The following is a 23,639-nucleotide window of genomic DNA, read 5'->3' as shown; positions in this document are numbered from 1 at the left end:
CTTCTTCTCTGTATACCCTGGCCGTGGCATACTTGTCCAGGTGTTTAACCTTCTTGTCAGCTGTGTCCTGGAACTCCACAAGTGTGCCCTTGATGTCACCCAACAGATTGATGTTCTTTGTCTCCTGAAACTTTTGTTCTAGCTGTGAACTATCCTGCCCCACCTTGGTCAGTCGGTTCCTGAGGACCCCCGAATGCTTAGCCATGAGCATACCCAAGATATACATTTTGAAGGCCTCCTAGATAGTGGAGAAGCTATCCACTGACCCTATGTTTGTCTCGAAATAGGTCTCTATGTCAGCAGTGATTTCTGTTACAAATACGAGGACCTTCCTTGCTGGGCAATGCAAATCTAGTTGCAGAGGGGAATGGTCAGAGAGGGTACGCGGGTGAAGAAAGCACTTCATAACTTGCCTCATTGGCCTTTGGACGCTAGCCAGTAGTCAATTCTCGTGTGACTGTCATGGGGCGCAGAGTAGTGAGTGAAGCCAGCAATATTAGGGGGGAAATGTGTCTCCAGATGTCCGTCAGTTCTAAGCCCTCCATGAGTTCTAGGATCACGCCAGCCGCTGCTGAATGACGACGCTGTGGACCCCTCGAGCAGTCCTTATTAGGGTTCAGAATACAATTGAAGTCTCCGCCCACAAATATTGAGGAGCCCCTGTAACGGAGCAGACGCCTTCCCAAGCCATGATAAAATTGTGGGTCATCATAATTAGACCCATTTATGTTTACTAAAATGACATCAAAGGCGTCTTTCTGACTCTGCACAATAACATACCCGCCATTAGGATCTATTTCAAGTACCTGCACCGAAATTCCTGACTTTGGGCTCACCCAGGTCAAGACCCCCCCTAGCATGCAATGTGAATCCTGCTGCAGAAACCTTACCTGGAAACATTTTGAACGCCAATAAGCTACTGTGTGGGGACAAGTGAGACTCTTGTATCAGCGTAACATCTATCTGATGCCGTTTCATGTAAGCAATGACCTTCCTGATCTTCCTATGATCATTAAGTCTCCTAATGTTCCATGTTAGGAGATGTTCCCTGCTACCCATGGTCAATGGAAGTGTAAGCGACACTGCACATCATAGCCCTTCTTGCGTTGTAAAGGTTGTTTACCATAAGAAAGGGAAGCCCTTCTACGGCAACTAGAGCAACGTGAAGCCGAGACAGAAGACCTCATTGTAGAGCCCGGGAGATCTCACCTGGACCCTGCGAGTTGCAGAGTCGATCGAGAGACTGAGTCCAGCGGTGGGGCTGGCCTCGCCCAGCAGAGGCTCCCTCTCCCCCTACATATCATATCGGGCCTGAAACATGGAGAAGGCTGGATGCTAGGTTCATGGACCAACCGCCATTGGTGATATTCTTTTATTAATCAATGTGTTCAGTATGTTGAAGGTCATGTTCTTCGTTGACTTTAAATTGGAGTTCTTTCAGTTGTTTCTTTTCTTCTTAAGGGAAGGATCCAGTAATTAACCCTGACAGAAAAGTGGCTCAAGGGGTCAAGATGGGCCTCCCAGGGGGTGTGGAGGAGACAGCGGTGGAATCCATTCTAACAAAAGAAGTACCTCAGCAGATATATGGGATTAATAAACAATTAGGCACCCCACTGAAGGACCAGGGACATGCCTTCTACCCGGCATTGGGTGGTCTTGTCACTGGGGGGGGTTGGGTGGTTTGGTCACTGCCCCCCTCCTCAGGGATCCCATGGGGGTCGGTATACTTCAGCAACTCCCGAAGAGCAAGACTAACCTCTGGGATACAATAATCCAATTCCTTTCTTTGTACATGATGGGGCTGGCCGCCCGTGGGGCCCAGGAGGCTTGGGCACACTATTTGACCCTCATACAGCACGCTTACATGCAACAAGGGGATGCCCGACCAAACTATTAAGATACTGAGCCTCAATGTTAGAGGCCTAAATGCACCCACGAAAAGATTAGCCTTACTCACCTTTCTGAAGGAGTCCGGATGTGATGTATGTCTCTTACAAGAAACGCATTAAGTATGCGCAGACTGGCGGCGGCTCAGATCGCAGTGGTTTGACAGACAATATTTCTCATCCACACATGGGAAACGGGCGGGAGTGGTAATTTTGTGTGCAACACACTTCTCTGGAAGGGTCCTTTCCATACAAGCCGATATTACAGGCAGACTATTAGCCCTGTGGGTGGAGGTCGGGGGCCGCACCTACACTTTGGTTTCACTGGCCCCAAATGATGCCCAAGAGACATTTATTAGACAGGCCCTGGGGGAGGTGTTGACGTCACCAGCCGAGGACTTGATGATAGGAGGGGATTACTATATAGCTAGATAGATCTGTGTCTAGGTCTGGTAAAACAGGGGCACTATCGGACACCACCAAGAGTTGACTGGCAAGAGGTGGGGCGGGTGGATGTGGGGCACCAGCGCAACCCAGGGGCGAGAGAATACACCTTCTTTTCAACCGCCCATCAGACATACACACGCTTAGATTTCTTCCTCATCTCTACACGCATAACTCATGCTACAGTGGCAGCGTCTATAGGGGAGGCAGCACTCTCAGATCATTCCCCCATTACACTACTAGTGAAGCTGCCTAGAGGCTTGACCCTCCAGAGGTGGTGGCGATTGAATAATAAAATACTCACTTATGAGCAGAATGTGGAGCAGATCCAGAAATACATTCAGGACTTCCTGAGCACAAACGACGAGGGCTCAACTCCAGACGCATTGCTCTGGGACACGCTTAAGGCAGTCCTCAGAGGCCATTTCTTGGCTATCTTGGCGAATGCTAACAAGGAAAGGAGGGCTAAATGCGAGGCTCTAGAGGGCAGGGTTAGGGAGCTGGAAGAAGTCCACCAACGTACAGGAGAGGTCTGATTGGGACGCCAACTTACCATGGCAGGGAAACAGCTGAAAGCGCTGGACGCAGACAGAGACAAATATGCCTTGATACGCACAAAACAGATGTATTATGAGGGAGGAAACAAAGCGGATAGACTGTTAGCACATAAGTTGCGTTCCCAAGAGGCACAACGTCGAGTTATGGAGATTGAGAATTCGGAAGGCGAACGGGTGCCGACTGATGATCTCATAATGGGTGAAGTTGAACTCTTCTACTACACTCAATATACAGCGGAACCGCTGGACGGGAGGGCAGCGAGGGACTATGTGGCTGATGCCCCGGTGACATGACTTCCACCGCTAGGGGTGTCCTCTATGGACGCTGATATCAGCAGGGACGAGATACTCCGGGCTGCCTTTGGATAAGGCCCCTGGGGAGGATGGCTTCACCTTGGAATTTTATAAAACATTTAAGATGGAGCTTGTTTCCACTCTTACTCGCCTTTATGATTCCTTCAGTGAGACTGGTAGCCTCACCCGCACTATGTATATGGCCTCCATCATTGTTCTCCCAAAGCCTGGGAAAGACCCTGTGAAGTGCGCCTCGTACAGGCCCATCTCATTGTTGAATGTTGACCTAAAACGTTTTACTAGCGTATTGGCAGCACAGCTAGCCTCATACATGCAAGGACTCATTGACCCGGAGAGGAACTGCAGTGATGGCACCAAGAGGCTCTGTCACATCCTAGAGAAATCGCATGAAACACAGTCTCCGACAGTGGTACTGTCAGTCGATGCAGAAAAAGCCTTAGAAAAGGGGGCATTGGTCATACCTGCAAGAATTACTTGCTAGGTTCGGGCTTGGGGAAAGGTTCCAGCGTTGGGTTCAGTGCAACTAAGCCGCTTTGTAAGCTAAGGTCAGGGTAAATGGAACAACGTCCCAAGCTTTTGGAATTACGCGGAGTACAGTGCAGGGTTGCCCCCTGACGCCCGTGCTATTTGCATTATACATGAACACCTCAACCAACATGGGGTTTTACAGGTCTATGCATGGGCGACAGGGAGCACAAGATTTAATTGCAAGCAGATGACGTACAGTTGATTTTGACGCATCCATTTACCTCCCTACCGCCCCTTAGATGACGACTTTTGGACAGGCGTCGGGTTTTAAAGTTAACTTACAGAAAAAACAAGCCTTGAGCCTGACAATCCCCAGAGTGGACCGTATAAGATTGACGGAAATGTTTCCTTTTGAATGGGCTCCCGAGGGGCTTACATACTTGGGCATAAAGATCTTCCGACAACGGAACGTATAGCGAAAGAAATTACGCTGATGCACTCGCCATGACTAGATCTGAACTACTAAAATGGAAAGCACACACATTATCCTAGCTGGGCAGACTAGCGGAGGACTTCAGGACGATATTGCTGCTGGAGAAGGTTAAAGTGTATGGTGGTACCCAAAGGTGGATTCAAGATGAGAAGTACCTGCAAGCAGAAGGGAAAGATTTGTTGCCACTCAGAAGTGACCAGGAGGCATGGAAGACAAATGCCCACTGATGTCGGGTGCTGCAGGCGAGCCGGGCGGTGACCTTGGAGCTGCAGCTGAGCAGACCAGGTGACGCTGTGGAAGACCAGGAGCCGTTCACAAGCTGTCCCACGTCGGATGCCGAGAGTTGAGGGGTCGGTGTCCGTTGGGAGCACCAACAAGCCATGACAACTGCAAACAACGTGGAAAGCAAAGAAGGTGCATTGCCGGGACCAGCAAGCTCCAGGTGACTCACCATAAGCAGGGGAGTCAGAGCAGGCCCCAGCAATCAGGGGAGCCTGCTGAAATCAAGGAAAACGCTCAAGAGAACCCACAGGCTGGAGGCACTGGAGTCGCAAGAGGACCTAGAACAGTTCACTAAAGATGCAGGCCCACGATGCAAGTGATGCGATGAGGACGAAGATCTTGGTCACATGGATGCTTGAGGTTGGGGCTACTTGGAGCCCGGAGATCTTGGTGAAAGGAAGCCAACAAGCCTTTGCAACAGCAATTTGACGCGATGCACAGGGGATCGATTCCGGCAGCTCCGATGAGGGATACTGGCCTCAAACTTAGTGAGAGGACAGGGCAGGCCTTGAAGGATGTGAAGAAGCAACACCTGTGTTGCTGAGACTTTTGGAGTCCATGAGAGCCCAGGATCAGACCGGTCACCTTCATTGTGGTGCCTGCAGATGCAGGGAAGTGACTCCTTCACTTCAAGGGAGATTCCTTAAGGTGAATTCGATGTCCACAAGCCTTGGAAGGTTCCTGTATGGAGCACAGGCATGAACGTTGCAGCAGACGAGCAGGGCGATGGGACCAGGAGCAGCAGGAGTCTTCCCAGTTGATGCCCAGAGTGAAGTCCAGTGAAGTCCAGAATGCCCAGACTGTCGAAGAATTGGTGTTTTGATATTAATCATGTTCCACGACGAATCTAGGGAGCCACCCTCACGAAAGCCCCCAAGTGAAGGGTTTGGACAATTCAGGGTTTCCTCTCAGGGGAGGAGTTGGACAGTAAGGAGGATACTCCTGTGTCCTTTGTCCAGTTTCGCGCCAGAACAGAAGCCAACATCTCCCCGAGCTGGTTTGAACTGGACTATGCAAGGAGAGCACCAAATGTGCCCCTCAGGCAAACTGAGTGGCGCTGGCATGCGCTCACACCCGGTCCCAATACACTAAACATTGTCTGGGAGGTGATCACACCTCCCTGTGATAGGATACCTATTCTGCTTTCCGCTGCTCGAGCTTGGCTCAGCAGCAGGAGGGCAGAATCTTGTCTCTGGTCGGCAGCAGCCATGTTGTGCTGTCCCAGTCTAGAAGGCTGGTACCTGGAGCACTGAGGGCCTCCTGGAGGAGCTTTACAGTGCATGGAATCATACCTCCCACACCATTTACAGCATAGGGGTATGATTCCAACATCTTTACAGGGTTCATTACAGCCAGTTTAGAGATGGTCATCGCTTGATGACGCATGGCCACTCTAAGTATCATAATGGCTGATTCACTTACAACCATGGAGAATAGACTCCGAAGGTTTTAGGGGTGTCCTGCTCATGCTGGGGCACCCTCACACTTAGAACTGAGCACCTTGCCTTCAGGATTGAAATGCCTGCTTTAGGGGTGACTTATAGGTTTTAAGTGCAGTGACCTTAGATATAGGGAAATCTATATCTTTTGTAAGTGGTACTAGCACCAGATTACACAGGCTACAATGGCAGGCCTGTAGTTACAGTTTGAGTGGTCTCCCATGGGTGGCATAATACATTCTTCAGCCCATGGGGTACCCCTGGAGTATCTATGCCCTGGGTATTTCAGTACCATATACTAGGGACTTATAAGGGTACACCAATATCCAATCTGGGAGGTACCTAAGTACTTACCATAACCAAGTTAGGGGAGAAAGCACAGAAACTGTGGTCCTGGTTAGCAGGATCCCAGTCACACTAGCCAGAAACAGAATAGCACCAGGCAAAAAGTGGGGGTAACCATAAAAGCAGACAATACTTTCCTTCAATGTCACCCAGCAAGTTATTAGCTTCAAGATGCTATGTGGCCTGCCTAGTGACGACCGTCTCTAAGATTTTAGCCAAGACTGGAGATTTGGCGGTAGGCCTATAACTAGACAAATGTCTTGGGTCTATACTGTTTTTAGCAATAGGGTAGTCTTGGAATGTTTCAAGTATGCAGCTTCAATTGGCTCTGGAAAGGGCCTATAGATGAGGGGCATGCAATCACATACAATCTGATATGTACACAGCCCTTTACTATCAAAGTGGGACCAACGTCATGATACTGGGTAACATTCAAGTTCAAGATAAAGGATTACACCTCCATCAACAATACTGGTCTCAGACAAATTCTTGATTAGCTGGAATTACCCTGCCTTGCCCATTCTGTCAGTAGCCTTCAGTCACATGGGGAAGTTCCTGCTAAACTCTGATGTTCTTTTGTGTAGTACTGACTAAAGTCTAAAAATGATCCTGGATGGCAACTGGAGTACCGAGAGCTTAGTCACAGCATGGTCTCACATTAATTGTAAGAACTTTCTCCTTTCAAAGTGGCTCAAGCGTGTAGCTTATCAAGTTGTCTTAACTGCTAAAGAGTTGTATAAAAAGGATGGAGTTAAAGTTTTTCCTAACCAGACTGTTGATAGGTAGTTTACATAAAGAAGGACCAGATTGTACCAGAGTGTGGGACCTAATGCCCTGAAGGTTTCCCTCTGTTTCCTATATTTCAGTTTTCTTGTGGTTTCTTGCGGGTTCATGGTGAATGCAGGTTCGCAAAAAACTCTTGGGACCACTGCCTATAAACACAGCGCAAATGCAAAACAAAGCTTTACATTTAATTATTGAATCCACAGTGAGTTAGAGTGTTAGGAATCAGGCCACTTGCACTGTCACGTGGGGTTGTAGAGGGAACTGAGTGCTTGCCCTGTAGCAGTATACACTTTAGAGCAGGTCCCTGGCTGCCTGAATGGAGGCGGAGTTTTTAGACACTCCCTTCCTTTAAATACACTGATGTGCCAAAGAGCCGTTGCTTGGCTTTCGGTCTCGTGATCCTAGCTCCCCGCCCTTCTGACTCAACATTCCTGGAGTCCTCCTGAAGTTCGATCCATTGTTTGGATTAACCCTGCCTTCCGCTTCCTAATCAGTTTTCTTTTTGGTTACCCGCCGTACCTTCTACCCAAGTCCGAATTTTTGGAGCTCCCGCGGGTTAAGTTTTACTCGTGGCCGCACCTTGCTTTAGGTGCAAGACGCTGCCGCGTTTGATATTTCCGGGCTGCGCGCAAGGCAACTCTGTAACCTGGGGTAAGACGCGGCCGCTTTTGAAGTTCCCGCGCAACACTGAAAGATACATTGTAACCTGCTGCACCGGCCGCGGCCGCTTTTGAAGTTCCCGCGCAACACTGAAAGATACATTGTAACCCGCTGCACCGGCCGTGCATATTAACGGCTTTTTCCCTCACGCGTGGTGCGCGTTTCTTTTGTTTGTTACATGCTAGCATTTTTATACACGCGCGACACGCGCCTCATCTTTTTATTTGAATTGGTGTTTAACACTGCGCAGTGACTGATAGCTCTTTATTTTTGTTGCCCTTTAAAGTCAAGAAAGGGCTAGAATTTATCATATTATTGCAGAGAGCTTATCTGCTCTGTTGGTATCCCCTTTTTTGTTGTGTTCGGGGTATACTTACTTAACAGTACATCTTTGATGGAAGCGGAGGCAGAAATTGTAACCTGCATTTTTGGAATATCACTCTACCTACACTGCTGATTGTCAGAACTTTCATTACACCTGGAGGTGTCCAGCCGGTAAGGGGCAGTGTGTCTGTTGCAGGGCCAGCTCTGAGTTAACTCCTGTTATGTAATGTTATATGGAAGGGGAAATAGACTCCTAATGTTATCCTTCTTGTTCTCCCTATAGGTTTTCCACATCTCTGGTTTTATTAGAAGGAAGCCGCTGGGGGATGTGAAGTGTCTTGTCTTGGCTTCTGATCCCCACACTTCTCATGGTTATTTTGAGGGGTGTGAGTGTATAGAATCTTCCCACCCATGGAAGGACTGTGAGAGTGTGGGGATATTCTCGTCGCTCCCGTGGATTGAGCTTGGAAAGTTATCACAGGTTAGTGGCACCGGCAACATAGAGGAGGATTTTCTAGTAAGTGTAGTCACATTGTAGTCGCTTTTTTGCATTTGCTTTTTAAAAAATTGTTTTTATGGAGTTTATATTTTTATCCCGAATGTTCACATGAACATGGACGATCACTCGGACAAAAGGGATTCAAAAGCATGTGCCAAATAAACGGAATGGGTTCATCTTTCGAGTGTCCATCACCAGGAATCCATCTCATTTCAGATGAATTGCAGGACATTCTTATTGAGTAGTGAATGCGCTCTTGACATTCTGGGTCACTGATATGAGCCCAGGACCTTGCCCAGTTAGAAATGGATTTGGGTGTCTTCTTCATACATCTTCAACAGCATTCAGTGTTAACCGAGGATCATAGTGGGTGAGTGGGCATAGTTACACACTGAACAGTAAGGATGGTATCTCAGTTTTTCCCTAGTTTTCTGCTTATAGTCATGTCTGTTTGGATTTGCCTTTTCTGGTTCAAAAGAAAGTATTTGTTCGACTATGACGTAGTCCCATTAAACCCACCAATTCTCAGAAAATTCTGAAATAAGTATGATTGTCTACTGCTTTGTAGGAAAACATTTTTCATGGATAAGAAGGGATGCTGACTTATTACTAGCCAGGGCAGGGATGAGTTATTTTGGAACCTCTGTCTGAAATGACTTACTATATCGGGTGGGTTTGAAGCCCAATTGTTAGTCATACATAGCCTGGTGGACTTTTAAGTTAACCATGTACTTCAGAATCCTAATCGAATTTGAAAGGTTTGAGATCGGGCAGTAGTTGGCTTGATTCTTGGGTTTGTGATTGTTTTGTCAGTTGAACAGTCTTGATTATGCATCAGAATGAGTTAAGGAGCGTACTCTGAGGAATGCCTGCATTGTGTATACTCATAATTTCAGGAGGTATGTTTGATGATCAATTCTTAGACTCAAGTCACTGTACGGGGTCCATCGGACAGGTTTGACACCATTTAAGAGCTGTAATCATTTTTTGAGTTTAAGCAAACAAATGTGGGGGTGTTGGAAGACAAAATATGGATAGCGAATGGTAAATACAGAAATATCTCCGTTTAGTGTATATACTCTTGTTGATTTTCATATTTTGTAAATAAAGTACATTACCTCGGGGCCAACGTCGTTTCCTCAGGTATTTCATGGTCTATCAGAAGACGCACTTGGGGAAAATATGCTGGGGGCAGCCTATTCCGCAGAGTTCTAGATTGATTTGCACCAGGACTCCATCGCCGATCATTGGGACTATCCAACTGTACTGTAGGAAAAAAAATAACAAACATGGAAAATGTAATAAATAACCTGTGGACCCTTTAACCCAACCCACTTTGAATAAAATGTATCCCTCTTGTTCTAGTAGCTCATCTTTTTTCACACTGGTGAATGCCTTTCTCTGTCACAGACTTGAGTCCAGGTAGTCAATTAGTATAAAAATTGTCCTCCGAAATCAGAAGATATGGAAGAATGTCCCTAGTCACTGTCTAACTGCTTAGAGGGGCATGCTCCTTAGGTTCAAGTCGCGGTAGGCCCAATTCCCTCATCCGTGTGTGTGTTTGAATATGTTTGCCTTTTGTTCTCAATAATATATTCAGAATCTTACTTTAGCATCCTTTTACTCACAAAGCTGTTGTGACCACCTGTGCCACAGGACTGCAGCCAAGGTTGTTCTCTGATCGAGTGCCCATGGTAGACTGCTGAAGCTCTCTCTCACAATCTCTCACAGAGGTAGATGTGGTCTGCTTTACTAGTGCTTTAAGCTTAACACTTAGCCCTGAACCTGCCTGCTTGAGCATTTCTTTGGTGCCAAAATCATGCACATGTAAACTTGACTGTCAGGGGGGCTTTTTCTGCTTCCACACTATGGGCCTCATTTATGAGCCCTTTTGCGCTGCCGGAACATCACTTTTTGACGTTCTGGTGGCGCAATGTGTCCCGGCATATTTACAAGCCCACGTAAAGCCACTTTTTGTGGCTTTCATGGCCTTCAACTATGTGCCCCTTTCACGCTGAACAATGCATGAAAGGGGTGTTCCATGTGTGTTGCTGTGGGTGTTTCCACACAACACCCATGGAATCTGAAGCATTCCCAGATTTACGTTAGGGAGGCGCAAAGCTCCTCATATCTTCCTTTTTCTATGTGTGCTGCAGTCAGCAGCACACTTAGAAAGAGGAAATCACCTGAATTGATTGATTTTGAGCAGGTAGGTGTACCTTCCTGCAAAAACTCAATCAGCCCACCCAACGCTGGCAATCCTTGCTCCATGGTGTAAAGATGTTGGCGTATGGTAGTCCATTGTACGCCAGCGCAGGGGAAAAGGATATGAATGCACCATATCTCATAGATATGGCGCATTCCTGCCCTTTTGTTTTGATGTAGGGCGGAGCAGCAAGAATCCTTGCGGCGCTGCCCTAAGACAAAACCTCATAAATGAGGCCCTATGTCTTTGTATCACTATAACCTTACTGGCGAGCCTGCAAGATAGAATATAAACTGCACACCACACCAGTCTTTCAAAATGTCTGTGTGTAGTACATTTATTCATACGATTTAGTGACGCTCAAAGGTTCTACACAACTAAGTGAATGGAGATTACTGTGTTAGGATTTTTTATCCATAAATACAAATGCTAAAACAGGAGGAATGGGAGGCAGTGAGATTTCAAATACTACCACACCTACTAACCTCAAATGGATGTCAGGGTTCTTGAAGGTGTAATGATTTTCTACAAGGTAAGCTTTGCCATAGTTTTCGGTATCACCCTTTCATTTGCAGGGTGTCGCTTCTGCCATGATTCATGACGCACCTCAAATGAAACTTGGGTTGTGGTTCATTCAGGAAAGGTGAGGTCTCAAAAGTTCTGCTCGCATATACTACTAAGGCCAGGCCAGAAATGGTGAATATAATATCCAGATTCTCAGTATGCAAAAGTGGTGGTTGCAAAGAGATGGAATTTACCTAATGATTCACAAACCACAGAAGAGGTATGAGGGGCCAGGGTAAAGGAAGAAAAAGGAAAGATCTAAAGATCCACAATAGGAATTGAAATTGACATGTTAAGGGGGACCAGTAGCCTTTTTATGCCGACCTTTTGAGTGAGTGGATGCATATTTATTGTATTTACTCATAACATTTATACTGAGCTCAGCTACCCCGTTAGGGTTTCCGGGCGCTACAGGATCAGGGAGCGACCCTTGACCCTGCGTTCAGGCAGGTCGCTACCCACGCCGCACAGCTAGCACCACCTGATTGTGCCCGTGTCCTTCCTCCCACTGCTGCTGCCACGAGCTCAAGTTTGAGCCTCCTGTGCCCGCTCTCGCTTCTTTTTCACTTTCAGCGTTTTCACTGTTTTTTTTGCCCAGTCTTCTGGGCTAGTGTGTCTGCCTGTGCCCGCTCTCGTTTCTTTTCATTTTCAGCGTTTTCACTGGTTTTTGCCCACTCTTCTGGTTCCTCTCCCCCGCTGCTCGAGGGGTGTTTTCCCGCCGCTGCGTCCCCACCCCCCTCACTCGCCCATTCGCACTCCCACCCATATTCCAGCTGCTCCTCCCTCCCACCTCCCCTTCTTAATGGCGGCCGCTGTGCAGTGAGGAGAGCGACCCTTGACCCTGCATTCAGACAGCTAGCACCACCTGATTGTGCCCGTGTCCTTCCTCCCACTGCTGCTGCCATGAGGCCAAGTTCGAGCCTCCTGTGCCCACTCTCGCTTCTTTCTCATTTTCAGCGTTTTCACAGTTTTTTTGCCCACTCTTCTGGGCTACTGTGTCTGTCTGTGCCTGCTCTTGTTTCTTTTTATTTTCAGCATTTTCACTGGTTTTTGTCCACTCTTCTGGTTCCTCTCCCCCGCTGTTCGCTGAGTGTTTTCCCGCCGCTGCGTCCCCGCCCCCCTCACTCGCCCATGCGCCCTCCCACCCACCTCCCAGCTGCTCCTCCCTCCCACCTCCCGTTCTTAATGGCGGCCGCTGCGCGGCTGTGCGCAGCGGGCACGCCGCTTGGGCACTCAAGGCGTGCCTAAGGCAAGCTCGTCTGCCCCCGTCCGCGCCTGGATCACGCCCAGCGCTAGACCACCTGACCCCCGCGAGCGCCACAACACCCGACACAGCTACGACGCGAACCTCCTCCAGCACTCAAAACCGGCCGTTCATCTACCTGCTTCCAGGCCACCCCGAGGCGCACCCAGAGACCCTTCAACTGCCGAAACTGCAGCTTCACCAGCCAGTGTACACCAGCACGACCTGCCCTTCCCACCAGGGCAGGCCACAACCATCTCAGATGCATACTACTCAACACCCGCTCCGTCCACAGGCACGCAGTCGAACTCTAGGACCTGCTCGATTCATCCTTCCCGGATATCGCCTTCCTGACGGAGACCAGGATGAACCCCTCATCGGCACCCAACGCTGCCATAGCCATCCCAGATGGCTACAAGATCACCCACAGGGACCGCACCAACAGACCGGGAGGAGGAATCGCCATCCTCCACAAGGACATACGCTCAACCCCATCTTTTCCGCCAGCAAACACGTCACCTTCAGCCACACCACCAAACTCAACTGGACTGACCACCGCTGCATCCACTTCTCCAAGAAAAACACTGCACACAACCACCCGCAACGAATCCCCCATCGCAGCTGTAACAAGGTCATTGAAAGCCAGCTAATCACCACCCTCGCCCAAGACCCAACCGACCACACCGACACAACACAACCGCCCGTAACCTCAGGCAATGGATCGACGACTCCACCAACACACTCGCCCCGATCAAGAATCCCTCAAACAGACGCACCGACAGAAGGGCCATCTGGTTCACCACCGACCTCCAGGCATCCAAGCAGACCTGCTGAAGACTCGAGAAGAAGTGGTGCCACAAACAGACACCGGACAACCACGCAGCCCTCAAGAACGCCAGCCGCAGACACCACCAACTCATTCGAACCGCCAAAAGGACCTCCTTCCAGGAATGCATCAACAGCAATGCACACAACAGCAAAGAACTCCTCAACATCGTGAAGGAACTCGCCAACCCTAGCTCCGGCTCGAACGACAACCCGCCGTCACAAGACCTCTGCGACTCTCTAGCCAACTTCTTCCACCGCAAGATCATAGATATCCACAACAGCTTCCACACTCAGACCCCGCCGACACCCCAGACTCACCGCCCCCACGCCACACCAGCCTCCTGCTCTCCTGGAACCACGTCAACGATGAAGACACCATCAAAACTATGAACACCATCCACTCCGGCTCACCGTCAGACCTCTGCCCTCACCACATCTTCAACAAAGCGAGCTCCCATCATCGCACCCCAACTCCGGAATATCTTCAACAGCTCCTTCGAGACAGCCACCTTCCCGGAGAGCTGGAAACATGCCGCGATCAACACCCTACTCAAGAAACCCAAGGCAGACCCAAAGGACCTCAAGAACTTCCGGCCCATCTCCCTGCTCCCGTTTCCAGCGAAAGTCATCGAGAAGATCGTCAACAGACGACTGACCCGCTTCCTCGAAGAGAACACCACCCTGGACTCATCCCAATCCAGATTCCGCAGCAACCACAGCACCGAAACCGTCCTCATCAGGACCCTACTGGACAACGGCGAAACCGCGGCCCTCCTCCTCCTAAACCTCTCGGCCACCTTCGACACCGTCACCCTATGCACACGCCTCCACAACGCAGGAATCAGCGGCAAAGCCCTGGACTGGATCACCTCCTTCCTCACCGACAGAACCCAGAGAGTCCGCCTCCCTCCATTCCGATCTGAAGCCACCAAGATCACCTGCGGCGTACCCCAAGGATCAGCCCTCAGTCCACCCTCTTCAATGTCTTCATATCACCACATGCCACTATCGTCCGTTCTTACGACCTCAACATCGTCTCTTACGCCGACGACACCCAGCTGATCCTCTCCCTCTCCAAGGACCCCGCCACCGCCACTGCCAAAACCAACTTCCACGAAGGAATGAAGGCCGTAGCCGAATGGATGAAGAACAGTTGCCTGAAACTAAACTCGGACAAGACGGAGGTCCTCATCCTCGGCTCCACCCCCTCCGCCTGGGACGGTGGCCTGTCTCGCTGGGAGCGGCGCCGACACCCACCGACCACGCACGCAACCTGGGATTCATTGTAGACTCTTCACTGTCAATGACCCAGGAAGTCAACGCTGTCTCCTCCTCCTGCTTCAACACCCTCTGCTTGCTTCGCAGGATCTACAAATGGATCCCCACCAGAAGGACGGTCACCCAGGCCCTCGTCACCAGCATGCTGGACTATGGTAACGCCCTCTATGCGGGAACCACCGCCAAACTCCAGAAAAGACTATAACGCATACAGAACGCCTCCGCACGTCTCGTCCTCGACATCCCCTGCCAGAGCCACATCACTGCCTGTGAGAAATTGGTCTGATGTATGCTGTCCACTAATTATAGTGGGCACCTTGTATCAGTCCAAACAACCCCTTATGGTGAATAGGTTAAAGACAACCTTTAATGAAAGCTATCATAGTGGTAGCTATGGAGAGCAGCCTTCAGGCTAAGTCTTGAAGGAATGTAAAGCAGCTTGTTTTACCAGTCTATAATCTCTTGAATGACCAAATGAAAGGACAACTACACCAGGCATATATTTAAAATATATGTATTTAAGATAAAACACACCCCTCTAGTCTCTTTATGAGACTGGAGTTCGAAGTACTTAATTTACAAGTTAGCAATCAACAGTAATAGCAAAATTACACGTTTGGGCCCTAGGGGCGTACCAAACCATATACCAAAAAAGTGGTATAAGAACCACAACTGGAATAGACACTAGGCCTAAACCCTGTAGAATCGCTGGGACCCCAAGGAACCACCGAAGGTAGTGACACAGGGGACCCACGGGGACCATGTGCAGTGTGTAAACACAACCGCGGGTTCCCGTTAGCTTCCATGGGCAATGTCGCGGTTGGAAATTTAAAGATTAGGGACACTTAGAATCGAGTTAGGACCAAACCCTTTTGGACTTAGGAAGTTCTAGGGCTAGCACCCACGGGAGCACCGGAATACTCGTGTTACCTCACCCAGGGAAGCCAGGTGCATCGGTGTCTTTTGGTGTCGGGTCGCGTCGACGATTTCAATGGCAGCTGGCGAAGAAGTGCTGCTGCCGTGAAGAGGAGAAGTGTCCGAAGAGATCCAAGCCTGGATCTAGGATGGGAGGAACCTGAAAGCAGAGGGGACAGAGTCTGGGTCACTTGCCAGTGACCGAGGGCAGGATGGACCAATGCCCACAGAGGTCGGGTGCTTCAGGTGAGTTGACGGGTGTCTGACTCTTCAGTCACAAGGTCCAGGAGGCGCCGATGACGACCAGGAGCCGGATTCGAGCTGTCCCACGAACTCTGTCGAGTGATGCGGTGTCAGCGACCAGATTAGACCCAACAAACCTTGGCACCGGCAAGTCACTTGGAAACAGAGAAAGGACGTCGGTGCAGACCAGCAAGGTCTGGGGGACTCACCCAGCGAGGGTAAGTCGGGGCACGTCTGTAGCAACCAGGAAAGCCCAATTAGAAGAGGAGTTGCCTTCGTGGGGACCTACTAGCCAACGGGCTAGCGATCGCGAAGGAGCCTCGAGCGGTCGCACTTGAAACTGGCCCACGGGTCACTAGTGGAGTGGAGGCTAGCAATCTTCGGTGCAGAAGATTCTCAAGGCTGGGGCTACTCGGAGCCCAAAGTACAACTTCGAGGAAGACCAGGAAGATAGTGTTGCTGCAAAAGTTCACAGTGTCCAGGGGTCACGGTTCCACGTCACCCACGATATCCACGGGCCTCAGCTTTGCAGTGGACTCAGGGTAGCCTCGGGGGAGTCTGGAAATCCACCTCTGGTGATGCAAAGACTTCGGCGGGAGCTTCAGCAATGCAGACCGGTCAGTTGCTTCTTTGGTGCCTGCCAAGCAAGGGAATCACTCCTTGACCCCAAGGGAGATTTCTTCAGTCTTCTAGGCAAAGTACAACGTTGAAGGTCCAGGATATATGTTGCAGAGTTTCGTCCAGGGTAATCTAAAGTCGCAAGGACTGGGTTCCCATACTTATACTAAGTTTGGGGGTTGGATATACTCTAGGGACCCACCTATGGGAGGGTTTGGAAAGAGGGGTGGTTACACCCATTTCCTTTGTCCAGTTTCGCACCAGAGCAGGGGCAGGTAGCCCCTGCAACCGGTTCGAACTGGACTATGCACAGGGACACCAAGTGTGCCCCCAGTGCAAGACTTCAAAGCACCAGAGTGCTCCTGCCCAGCCCCAATACACATCTGCCTGTCTGGGGAGGTGGTTACACCTCCCTGGGACAGGAAACCTATTGTCCAGGCCTCCTCTGCCGGAGTTTCGGCCAGCAGCAGGAGGCCAGACCCGTGACTGGGGCAGAAGCATCCATTTTGTGATGCCAGGGCTTTAGAAAGTCCTACCGGGCTGGACCAGTGTGAACATGTCTCTCCCTCTATGAGGGTGGAATGCTACCCCCGCCGCCAGAACTGGCGGGGGGTAGTATTCCAAAGCGTTTGACACCAAACACAACATGTTTCCGTGCATCCATCCCAAAGTTAGCATTTACTTCGAGATTATAATGCACTTAAGAGTATATGGTCAGGCTGCACCACTAACGGCATCAGAGGAGATACTCCGAACGCTGCAGAGGGGCTCTGCTCATGCAGGGGCACCCTCTCACATAAAAACCAAGCACTCTGCCTTCAGGATTGTTAAGGCCTGCCATAGGAGTGACTTATAGGTTTTATATGTGTGTGCTATGATAGTGATAGAGGTAGCCTATACCACTGTAAGGGGTGCAAGCACACCCTTACGCAGGCTGCAGTAGCAGACCTCTGATGCCATTTTGGAGTGCTTCCCAGGGGTGGCATAATACATGCTTCAGCCCCTGGTAGGCCTCTGAGGTACCTATGCCCTAGGTACATAGTATACTATATACTAGGAGCTTATAAGGCACTCCAGAATCCAAATAGATAGGTACCTAATGTACATGGAAACCATTTTAGAGAGGAAGCAGCTAGGCTGGGGTCCTGAATAGCAGGGCCACAGCCAGACTAAGGTCGAAAAACAGTGACACACCAGCAAAAAGTGGAGGTACCCATGTGAAGCAGATCCTACTCTCCTACACTGCCTACCTGAGAGACCTGAACTGGCTCCCCGTCAACAAGAGGATCACCTTCAAGCTCCTCACCCACGGCCACAAAGCACTCCACGACGCCGGACCAACATACCTCAACAAACTACTCACCTTCCACACTCCCAACCGCCAGCTCCGCTCCGCTGACCTTGCCCTCGTCACCGCTCCACGCACCCACCGAGCGACCACCGGCGGCAGATCCTTCTCCCACCTTGCCGCCAAGACATGGAACACCCTACACATCCACCTGCGACAGACCCAGGACCTGCTGACCTTCAGGAGCCTTCTCAAAACCTGGCTGTTCGAGCAGTAGCAGCTACCTCCCCCCCCTCCTTAGCACCTTGAGACCCTCGCAGGTGAGTAGTGCGCTCTACAAATGCTTGATTGATTGATTGATGAGTGTGTTCCAGTTATACTACCTTAAAACAGCCATGTTTTGAGCTTCTTAATGATGGACAGGTTCTCATTGCATAAATACCTGATTCCCCATTTCTTTGATTCACCTGCATGACTGGGTCATGCCTTACTTCCTCAGAATTTTACATAAAGACCGGTCAGTTTCTATATACAGCCCAGACACATTTTTTTGCAGATTTCTGTAATACAGTGTAGCCGTACTTCACTGAAAAGCATCAAACCTGGCTTTTGGTGGCTCAGAATGAAGCTGCCAATCTTAACCTTGAGAATCTACCTCTTCTGGACTAACAGCTCAGTGTACATCACTTTATTTCATAAGAAGAAAAGAGCATATCATGAGTCACCAGTAAGTATAGTTGGGTAAACCAAGGCAGACAAGACCCTAGCTCGGTCAAAGGTGTATCTCTGGTTCTAGCGCCCAATTGAAGGACAAGCCACAAATGAGCATAGCCAAGGCCCTCTCTCCAACTGTATTATGCAGATTAGTAAATTAAAACCAAAAACAGGGTTTTGCTTCTTGGAGGAGAGCTTCTGTAACACAGTATGAGTATAAGTAAAATATGAAGTGTGCTTCTTGTCTACGAACTCGGAACTTGCAGTGTTAATTGAATGCACAAGAAAGTGAAAATGTGTCTAACAAACATGATATGTCTTATGATGGCTCGGCTTATGACTTTGGTTTAAGGGCCAAGTCATACCCATGACTGGCTCTGGTTCATCTCTCCTTATAGATTTGGTCGATTATCCACCTTTACCAGTAAAGCCACCGATGTGACAATATGGCAGCCAGTTTTAAAAACAGATCAACAGCAATCCCTAAATAACATTGATGTATTAGCCTGCTGGCTACACAGTATATGAATCTTTCTAGTATTGGTGCCTCTATGCCCTGGTGTCTCTTTCAGAGTGTAGCTTCTTCTCTCGCGGTCTTTCTCCATCCCCATCTGCCCCCGTCTCTGCCACTCTGTGCCACATCATTCTTGAGTATTTGTTCCAGTATCTTTCTATCACAGTTCTCTCGGTCATCAAATCTCTTCTTGTATCTCGCCTTCAGAGCTTCTCTGTGAGGAAAATCTGTCTTCTTCTGTACCAACTACTCTTTTTAGATCTGAAGTGACAGCGCAGCTGGCGCCAGACCTCATGTGATAAATAGAAAGAGAGCTTTAAGAAGCACTACTGGAAGACAGTCTTTGGCTCCCTCCACATGTTGATTCTCCTTCCTACAGTATTTGATTGGACAGATGGTATGTTCTTCCAATGAAAAGCAGTTTTTGTGTCCTGCATTATGCCTGGTTAGAAAGTGTATGCTCAATACAGTCGGTTTGAGTTGGTTATATTGACAAGACAAAGATGCCATATGTCAGATGTGATAGGTCTGATCTATATATTATGAAAAGTTATGTTAACCCTTTCGGTGTGCATGACGGAATAGGTCCATCATGCGCCACAGTGCTCATGTGCGCATGACGGAACCATTCCGTCATGTGCACACAAGCACTAAATCCCTCTGCTGTAAACAGCAGAGGTAGTTCCTTTTTTTTTTTATCCTCGGAAGGTTGGGGAAGAGCTTCTCCAACCTCTCAAGGCATTTTTTTCCCAGTGAAATGATGATCAGCGCGCACAGTGCACTGACCTAATTTCACCGAAACTGAAATGACCCAATTGGCTCATTTCAGTTTCACTGTCTACATGCTCGTGGGGCTATCTTAGCCCCCTAAGCACGTAGGCAGACGACAGAGGTATCGTTGGAAAGGGGAGAATCTCCACCTTCCAGTGGTACCTCTGCTTGGGGATCGATGCAGGAGGGTGATCCCCAGGCAGGGAACACCCACTAGACACCAGTGAGGGGGGAGTAACCCCTTGGGCATGGGCTTTTGCTCCCCCCCAATGTTTCTGGCAAATTTCAGTCTGTCTGCCCCCGCCCCCCGGAAGGCAGATGGGGCAACAGCCCCCAATCTGCCCCCCAGGTCGGGCAGAAAGCACACTAGGCACCAGAGACTTATTTCATTTATGTAGGTAGGTATGGGGGCAGCCCAAAATGGGAATGCCAATGCCCCCCCCCCCCCAAAAAAAAATGCCACAGTCTTTCTGCCCCCCGAGGAGGAAGATGGGGGCAATAGCCTCTTAACTGCCACCCTCCGGGGACAGAAAGCCCACTATACGCCAGGGATAATGTTTTGTATTATACGTAAGGTTGGGGGCTGCCCAGAATGGGCATGCCAATGCCCCCACCCCAAAACAAATTGCCACAGTCTTTCTTCCACCCCACACCCCCAAAAGGCAGATGCGGGCAATAGCCTCTTCTGAACCCCCGTGGGGGCAGAAAGCCCACTAGGCACCAAGGATTGCGTTGTTTGTTTTATATGTAGGGGTGGGGGCTTCCCAGAATGGGCATGCTAATGCCCCACCCCAAAATACAGGTATACTTTTTATCAGAGACCAAGGAGAAAGCTGGGTGGTAGGACATTTGTGCCGGCATGGTGATCCCACACAGAAATGTTAGGAAAATGTGGTTATTTTAGCTACATTTGAGGTTTTAATGAAATTGGCTACCCAGACACTAAAAAGTATAACATAAGTGTAAACTCCACAAACTAAGAATATAGTTCGCATAGAAATATGGTTTATTCAGCACATTCAATATTCTTGTTATCTTGTGTAAAATCAATTTCTACAGGTGCTTGCTTCAGAAAAACAGCAGGCACGTGTTTTGTCACAAGCATGACTCTTTCAAAGCTTGAAAAGATTAAGGACACTATCCATTAGGCTATAGGGCTTGATCCAAAGAAGTAATAGTAAGATATACAACATGACTGAAGGTTTGAGGCAAGAAAGAACCGCACCTGCCAACAATAGTGAAATGGGAAAACTATATAATGCTTTCATGGGTGCAAAGAACCAAGGAGTACAACCCCTCTCTACTCCAAAATATGGAAAAATCTCCAAAATACAAAAGAACACAAACAGGTTCAGCACTCAAAGATTGAATGCTTGAGTTTGATAACTAGATTGATAAACACAGTCTTTATATACGCATTTAAGAACTTCCAATGTAGAGTTTCTCTTTCTTCTTTGTGCTTTATTAATCCTTTCTTCACATAGAAATATATCAAACAGATAAAATCCAGTAGCCAACGCGTTTCGTCCACATGGGATTTCTTCAGGGCTCTGACAAGTGTTTGGGATTAACCAAATCCATAATGTTGTTTGGCACAGTTTAAATCCCAAAGACAATCAGGTTTTGTGGTATGTACATCTGGTGATATAGGTCTATCACAACATGTCTGTCATGGTGTCTGCTTTTAAGCTTTGAAGCAGACACCATGACAATGCTAAATGCTGAATGATAGATTATAAACCTCAATGACAACTTAATAAAATACATAAAATGAGGTAAGTGTGTAGAATTAAATCGAAGGAACATCATCCATAAATACATTCCCTATTAAAGTGGATTACAAAACCCAACCTGAACAAACTCACATTGGCATTTCTCAATACCCACATCAACATTGCATAGCCTACCCTCAAAACCCCCAAATAGACCACCTGCAGTACATTCAGTATAAAATGATGGCACTAAACCTCCAAATTTGCTTTATGTACCTCAGCACTCCCCATGGTTCCCACCTAATTTCCCTTATTCAACCAACGACTGTGGCAAGCGCACCACCCTTCCACCAACCCAGACACTTTGTCACACGCCTGTAGGCATCCAACGCCATTACTGAGTGTTGCATCCTCCCAGTGCAACCCAGCCCCCACCCTCCTCATGTAACTAATATGGGTGACTAAAATTTAGACTCACAATGTCACAGGAGTAAAAAATCAAGCCAGTATATCAACCTAATATATTAAACCGCACCCCCATGTTTTATCTCTGCAAAAAATGATTGTGCTTCTACTATCTGAGAGAATTTTAAGCTTGCCCATTTGTATCAAAGATGACTGGGTGCCAGCCGACTGAAATGATGCAATCATGTTCTTAAACTCTGCGCCTCCGAGCTGTATCAATCGTCACATCAGAGAATATTCTAAAGAAGAATTCCTTTTGCGCTGAAAAAGTCTTTCACTCAATTGCTTTGTCCAGCCCCTTCTCTTTAATCCTCTAATCAGCAAAATTAAACTAAGTAGTGCGGGGGTACTTGGCTGTCACCTGCCCAATGACCACGGACCACTATGCTGCTTTGGATAGCGGAGTTTATTTAGATAAACACAGAAAGGGTATGGGTTTCTCAGGAGGGTTAGATGTCCTGGTCTGTCACGACTTCCTCTGTTGCCGTAGAGGCGAGGTCGTCTCTTCCTTTCCGTTCCTTTTTTTTCCTGGCAGTGGTCGTCCCCTCGGTAAAGAAGAGAGAGGCTATTAGAAAGGGGTCCCCTTTTCTATTGGTTGGCTTCCTATTTGCCAGCGCTCCCTTTCTCTCCTCTTCTGTCTTTTACTCTCTCCTGACTACTGCACCCACCCTGGTGTTTTTCCAGCCTCGCAAGCACTAAGGGGCCTCTTACTTCAGATGCTTCCCCGGGTCCTGGTGCCCTGTTTTAGCCTGCCTGGTGGCTGGTGCCTGATACTGTCTGGTCTTTCCCTCCCCAGCAGTGAACTAAGTGAAGAAAACCCCAAACCGAAAATATAAGGATAAGCAAAAGTGCCCAACAACACCGGGAGACGGGAAGAGAAAGGCGCCTCTGCTCTCTCGCCTGTCCTTCACTTCCCCTGCTCCCTCCGCTGCTCTCTACAGTCCCGTGAAGAGCACCTGCGTGTGCAACCCTGAGGACTTGCCTGAAGCCGTGACCTGCTGTCAGGGTCACGGCCGCCTCGTCCAGCACGCCTTCCGCAGGGGACGCCTCTGCTTCGTGGTGGTTGGTGTTTCTGCCGACCTCCGGTCCTCTCGCGCCTCCGTCTTCTCCTCTTGCGGTCTCCCACTCCTCCTCCGTAGCCATCCTGCTCTCGTCCTCGCCTTGGTCTACTCCGTGTCTCTGTTCGCCGTCACCGTTCTCCTCTCCGCTCTCAGCGTCTTCCGGGTTTTTTATTCCCGTCATGCCTCTCCTCCCTGGTTTCCCTGGAGACGGTGTAGGTCCTCACTTCCTGGTGCCCCCGGGGTATTCTCTGCCGTCACCCTGGGGCTCCCTGCCACATTAGCATTACGTGACATCTGAGAGGGCACCCTGTGGGCTAGCATTATGGTAAAATCCTTCAGCGGCACGGGAAGAACAAAAGATCGAATCAAACACTCTGCAAATGCAGCCTTGCCCATACTGTCCTCCTTCCCTCCAGTCATGCCTATAATTTTCAAATTAGATTGTCTTGAATGGTTTTCTAAATATTCCTGTTTTTCATACAGGTACCTGATCTCTTTCTCCAACTTTCAGTTCAGCATTGGGGCTGTTTCTAATTAATCCTCGCAATTCAAAACCCGCTGTTCCAATTTCTCACAGCGATTCGCAAACTGGGACATTTGACCCTTTATCTCTCCCAGGCGCTACTTAATCTAATTTGCAAAATAAAATTGCTGTTGCCTGTGCCTTTTAATTTCACCCAGAACCTCCTTAAGAAACAGCAAAACCGACTATGATGCATTC

At 48.9% G+C, this 23,639-nt stretch overlaps 1 protein-coding gene across 5 annotated transcripts in view; it reads right to left on the bottom strand.

The window, feature by feature from the left end:
• The window catches only part of SNED1 (sushi, nidogen and EGF like domains 1), a 3,096,442-nt gene that overhangs the window by 453,164 nt on the left and 2,619,639 nt on the right, over positions 1 to 23,639 (bottom strand). For all 5 annotated transcript variants that reach the window (XM_085634426.1, XM_085634427.1, XM_085634428.1 and 2 more), the window contains one exon: positions 9,617 to 9,764. In XM_085634426.1, coding sequence (XP_085490552.1) covers positions 9,617 to 9,764 — 148 coding nt within the window. The remainder of the gene's footprint in view (positions 1 to 9,616; positions 9,765 to 23,639) is intronic.

The sequence above is a fragment of the Triturus cristatus genome, chromosome 11, assembly GCF_964204655.1.
Source record: "Triturus cristatus chromosome 11, aTriCri1.1, whole genome shotgun sequence".
Taxonomy (NCBI): Eukaryota; Metazoa; Chordata; class Amphibia; order Caudata; family Salamandridae; genus Triturus; species Triturus cristatus.
Note: the sequence above shows the minus strand (reverse complement) of the source record. Positions and strands in the feature narration are given on the sequence as shown.